Source organism: Tarenaya hassleriana, unplaced genomic scaffold (genome assembly GCF_000463585.1).
Source record: "Tarenaya hassleriana unplaced genomic scaffold, ASM46358v1 Cleome30, whole genome shotgun sequence".
Classification (NCBI taxonomy): Eukaryota; Viridiplantae; Streptophyta; class Magnoliopsida; order Brassicales; family Cleomaceae; genus Tarenaya; species Tarenaya hassleriana.
This window is the reverse complement of record NW_010966178.1, coordinates 1,401,641-1,407,192: the sequence shown is the minus strand read 5'-3', so window position 1 is coordinate 1,407,192 and position 5,552 is coordinate 1,401,641. Positions and strand designations below refer to the sequence as shown.

Sequence of the window (5,552 nt, the reverse complement as noted above, 5' to 3'; positions counted from 1 at the left end):
GTTATGCCTTTCGGGCTCACGAACGCGCCTGCTGTTTTCATGCAGCTTATGAACCGCGTGTTCATGGACTATCTAGATGAGTTTGTCATTATCTTCATCGATGACCTTCTCATCTACTCACCGGATCTGCAGACGCATGAGGAGCATCTGCGGAAGATATTGTGGAGGCTGAGAGAGAACCGGCTATACGCTAAGTTCAGCAAGTGCAGCTTTTGGCTACAGGAGATTGGGCTCCTGGGACATGTGGTATCAGCTCAGGGCATTCAGGTCGATCCGACTAAGATCGAGGCCGTCATGGAGTGGCAGTCCCCGACTTCTGCGACGAAGTTAGGAGCTTCTTGGGATTAGCTGGCTATTATCGCCGATTCGTCGAGGGATTCGCCAAGATAGCTCGACCTTTGACAAAGCTGACAAGGAAGAATGTCAGGTTCGAATGGGCGACGGAATGCGAGGAAAGCTTTGGGGAGTTGAAGCGGAGATTGACATCAGCGTCGTTCCTGGCATTACCACGGTGGAAATGCTATACGAGGTATACACTGACGCGTCTAAGCACAGACTCGGTTGCGTGTTGATGCAGGAGGGACACGTGATCGCTTACGCGTCGAGGCAGCTGAAGAAACACGAGGAGAACTACCCGAAACATGATATGGAGTTAGCAACGGTAGTTCACACGCTGAAGATCTGGAGATCGTATCTGTACGGGGAGAAGGTTAAGATCAACACGGATCACAAGAGCTTGGCTTATGTGATATCTCAGAAGGATCTTAATCTGAGACAGCGGAGATGGTTGGAGTTGATCGCAGATTACGATCTGGAGGTAGCCTACCATCCGGGGAAAGCTAACGTAGTGGCCGACGCTCTTAGTAGGAAGAAGGTCTTAGCGGCCATACGTGTTGTCACCTCATCTCGCAACAATGCCGCTGAGTTGACTGCGATGTTGGGACATCTCTCGCTGACACCCGAGGAGTCGACACCGACTCTGATAAAGCGCGTGGTTATGGGACAGCGCGACGATCCTTTACTCGCCCGGTACATGGATCATATCGAGGAATATAGCCTCAAGGGCTATCGTATTGATGAGCAGGGAGCGCTATGGTTGGGGAACTGGCTATGTGTGCCTGACGACGCAGAGCTGAGACAGGAGATTCTATCTGAGGCACACCAGTCGAGGTTGGCGATACATCCGGGGGCGAGCAAGATGTATCATGGTCTACGCCAATGGTATACTTGGCCGAAGGTCAAGAGAGATCTAGCGGATTACGTAGCGAGGTGCCTCACTTGTCAGCAAGTGAAGGAAGAGCGACAGATGCCGGGAGGCAAGCTACAACCGTTGGAGATTCCAGAGTGGAAGTGGGATTCAATTGCCATGGATTTCGTGGTCGGATTACCACTCACGCCGAGCAAGAAGAACGTCATTTGGGTAGTCGTGGATCGACTAACTAAATCCGCCTATTTCATTCCTATCCGTCAGGAGTATCCGATCGGGCGGTCGCGCAGATTTACATCGATGAGATCGTACGTCTTCATGGAGTTCCGAACGAGATCATATCGGATAGAGATGCCCGATTTACATCCCGCTTGGGGAAGGCGATTCAGGAGGCACTGGGGACGAAGCTCAAGATGAGTACGGCATATCATCCTCAGACAGACAGTCAGTCGGAGCAGACTATACAGACTCTAGAGGACATGCTCAGAGCTTGTATCATGGAGTGGGGAGCTCCATGAGACTAATACATGACGTTGTGCGAGTTTGCATACAACAACAGTCATCACACGAGTATCGGAGTATCTCCATATGAGGCCTTATACGGGCGACCGTGCAAGACACAGTTGTGCTGGACGGAGATCGGCGAGCGCCTTGGTTGTAAAATGCGTGGGGCGCATAGAGGCGCAAGAGGTCTCTAAAATCCGAGGCGCGAGGCGCGATGCGAAGCGCGTGCATCCTGTGTGCGATGCGTTTTTTGTAAAAATATTATTAAGATATATTAAATATTATGTTTAATATATATAAAAATTATCCAAATGCAAAATATTTAATATATATTAATGTTCAAAATCATCAAATAAAAAAATAAACATCCGAAATAAAAAATCCAAAACGTCGATCAATGTCTTTTTTTAAATATCTAATCAAGATCAATATGATCATAACATTCATCTTCGTCGTAATCATTGTCTTTACCAATATCTTCTTCTTCTTCCTCATCCATCAATGTCAAAGTGTTCTCAATAGCTATACTCTTTCTTTTATTCATCCGGGAGGAAAGAGCGGGACCATCTTGTGCATTTGTTGAACTTGAACGCCTAGTATTATAACTCGGATCGTAAGCCCCTGCTATCCTACCAACTTGACTCCACGTGAGGCTATCATCATCATCAAACACAAAATCATCGTCATCTGAGTTGCCTTCCATTCTTCCAAGTAACCATTCACTGCTTTCATCAATTTCATCCAAAAGAATGGGATCACGTGTGTTTTCCATTTTGTATCGGCGTTGCAAAGCACGATTGTATTTAATGAAAACCAAGTCATTGAGCCGACTTTGTAGTAATCTGTTTCTCTTCTTGGTGTGAATCTAAAAAAATAAAAAAAAAGATACAAATTAATAGTTTGGTAACAAAATAATGTATGTTATTGTAAACAAACAAAAGGAACATATACTTACATGTTGAAAAATACCCCAATTTCTCTCACAACCTGTAGCACTACAAGTGAGGCTGAGGATTTTTATGGCGAACTTTTGAAGATTAGGAGTCGAAGATCCGAAAGAAGACCACCACTTTGCTATTAAAGACAGAAAAATAAAAAAACATTTTATATATTTCTAAATATATAAATATATATCATTTATAATAACTTATATTTAAAAAAATACCTGGAGAACGTGTGCTCCTTGATCTAATGGCCGCAGGTAGACCGAAAAGACCCTCCGCTGATTTATATGTGTCCATTTCTGTTATAATCTTGTCTTCCATTTCAGCGGTACGAGATAATCTAGCAATGCATTCAAATACACCCTTCATAACCTCTTCACAATTAGAATCTGGATTACCATAATGAAGACTTGGGTTTAGAAAATAGCCGGCAGCATGCAAAGGTCGGTGAAGTTGGCAGTCCCATCTCTTATCAATATACTCAAATGCTACCTTATATTGCTCATCATCGGAACCAAAATTTGTAGCAATAGCTTCTTTAGCCTTATCCATAGCTCCATACATATAACCCATTGACGGTTTTCTCTCCCCATCAATAATCCTAAGAACCTTAACAAGAGGTGCAGTTAACTTGAGAGAATATAACATATTTCTCCAAAAGGAATCTTGCAAAAGAAATCCTGCCATTTTCCTTCCCCCCGCCTCTTTTGACCATTTTGATCCATTCCACTCTTGTGACGTAATCATCTTTCTCAAATTATTCTTTTGTTTGTGGAACTGTGAAAGAGTTATAAAAGAAGTCGCAAACCTAGTTACCGCGGGTCGATGCAGATTCCTTTGATTTGTGAACCGCCTCATCATGTTCACAAGAGGTACATGGTTATATATATAACCATTTATGAACATACACTTCTTTAGTGTAGTTTGTACCTTGGGGATTTTTCCAATATCCTCCAACATTAGATCGATACAATGCGCCGCACATGGAGTCCAGAAAAGATGAGGTCGCTTAGCTTCGAGCAATTTTCCTACAAATAAACATAAAAAATGTATTGATCAGCAGAATCATCATAAATTATAAAAAAAAAGTCAATGAAAAGTGAGATAAATAATTTTGTACCTGCTTTAACATAATTAGAAGCATTGTCTGTCACCACTTGGATTACATTATCCTCTCCCACTTCCTCGATCATATCATCAAGCAACCGATACAATAAATTGGCATCTTTGACAATCTCTGACACATCCATGGATTTCATAAAAACCGAACCCTTGGGAGAGTTAACAAGGAAATTTATTATATCCTTATTAGCAACCGAATCACGCCATCCATCTGATAAAATTGAGCAACCTTTTTCTTTCCACTCATCCTTGTGCTCATTTAATTGCGTTTCAGTGTCGTTTACCTCTTCTTTGAGAAGAGGAACTTTTAATTCATACATGCTAGGCACCTTCAATCCCGACCCATATTGTCCGATACTTTCACACATCTCTGCAAAACTTGGATAACTAGCTGCATTGAATGGAATTCCAGCATCGTAAAAAAATCTAGCTATTGCTCCACAAGTTTTTTGTCGGAGGTTCTTGTCAACAACCTTGTTGATTCCATCCTTTTTTGGGTTACCTTGAGGAGTGACAAACATATCCATTGAACCCTTCATTCTTGGTTTTTTAGGGACAAACTCTTCTTCATCTTCATCCAAACCATCATCGGATTGAGTTCCAATCGGAATTTTAGGCAACATTTGACTTTCAATCTTCAAAGCTGTCTTTTTCTTCATAAAATCTGAGATCTCCGCTCTTATCGGGTCCGGACATGTAGGGTATTTGATCACATTTCTAAAACCTCCAACTAAATGTTGTTTCAATCGTTGAACTCCTCCCTTGGTAACTTTCTGACAAAATCGACACGTAAAATTGTTTCAATTGACAGCATCTTTTGTACCGTATTTATATGCAGGATCCTTCGGAGTGCTCTCTGATTCCATTGTAAAATCCTGTGCAAAATTATATAATATTGATCATATAAGTTTTTAATGAGTACATGTTGTTATATGAGTCAAAACTCTTAATCTAAAAAAAGCAAACAAAGCGTACAATCTAAAAAAAATAATTTTTCCATGATAGAAAGAACAAATATTTAAAGGAATACACGTGTTATGTGTTATATTATATGTCTCGATCTTCGTGCTCAGCTTTATCTTCGTGCTCATCTTTATCTTCGTGCTCAGATGCAAAAAAAAATACAAAAACCTACCGATAGCAAAACAACGCCGGCGATGACGATTGATAACAAAAAATACAATATTACCTATAAACGACCAAACAGAAAAAAACTCGTAGTCCGCCGGTTCTTTTTTTTGTTTCCTTCTCCCTATTGAATCTCTGTAGATCTTTGATTTTTTTGGGTTTGCGCTGGAGTTCTCGGTCTTATGCAAGCTTCCACTTCCTTTTTTTTTGTTAAGTTTCCTTTTTTTTTTCATCGATTCTGTTTTTTCCTTTTTATTTCCTAACCTGCCTTTTTCTGCGCCCGTGTAAGATGACGCGCACGCCTCCGCTTCAAATCGCCGCATGTCAGAGGCGCGCCTTAGCCCGCTTCATGTCCGTCGCATTGCCTCTGAGTGGAGATGCGATTCCTCTAGCGCATCTGCGCCTCGACCGCCTAGGCGCGCCCCAGGCGGCTTTTTTCGAACTAAGGCGAGCGCCGAGAGTTCGGGCTGGAGATCGTGGAGGAGTCAACAGAGGTGATACGGAAGATTCGCGTCCATCTGAAGACGGCGCAGAATCGACAGAAATCGTATGCCGATCAGCGGAGATGAAACTTCGCGCTTGAGTTCGGAGATTATGTTTTTCCCTGAGTACAGGCGATGCGAACTCATGCGAGGTTCGGGCAGAGC

General features: G+C 42.4%; 1 protein-coding gene across 1 annotated transcript; it reads right to left on the bottom strand.

Annotated features, from left to right (window-relative positions):
* Positions 1-2,126: 2,126 nt before the first annotated feature.
* Positions 2,127-3,516, bottom strand: LOC104820451. Its single transcript, XM_019203300.1, has 3 exons — positions 2,877-3,516; positions 2,667-2,785; positions 2,127-2,576 (listed from the first exon to the last, which is right to left on the bottom strand). Exons 1-3 carry the CDS (start codon positions 3,514-3,516, stop codon positions 2,127-2,129), a joined length of 1,209 nt encoding a protein of 402 aa, XP_019058845.1.
* Positions 3,517-5,552: the final 2,036 nt, after the last annotated feature.

What these genes read in the sequence shown, in the direction of transcription:
- LOC104820451 (XM_019203300.1), bottom strand. Translation starts at nt 3,516, where the DNA reads ATGATGAGGCGGTTCACAAATCAAAGGAATCTGCATCGACCCGCGGTA. An exon ending in AAGGAGCACACGTTCTCCAG is followed by an intron (nt 2,786 to 2,876) that starts GTATTTTTTTAA and finishes TGTCTTTAATAG; the next exon opens with CAAAGTGGTGGTCTTCTTTC. An exon ending in ATTGGGGTATTTTTCAACAT is followed by an intron (nt 2,577 to 2,666) that starts GTAAGTATATGT and finishes TTATTTTTTTAG; the next exon opens with ATTCACACCAAGAAGAGAAA.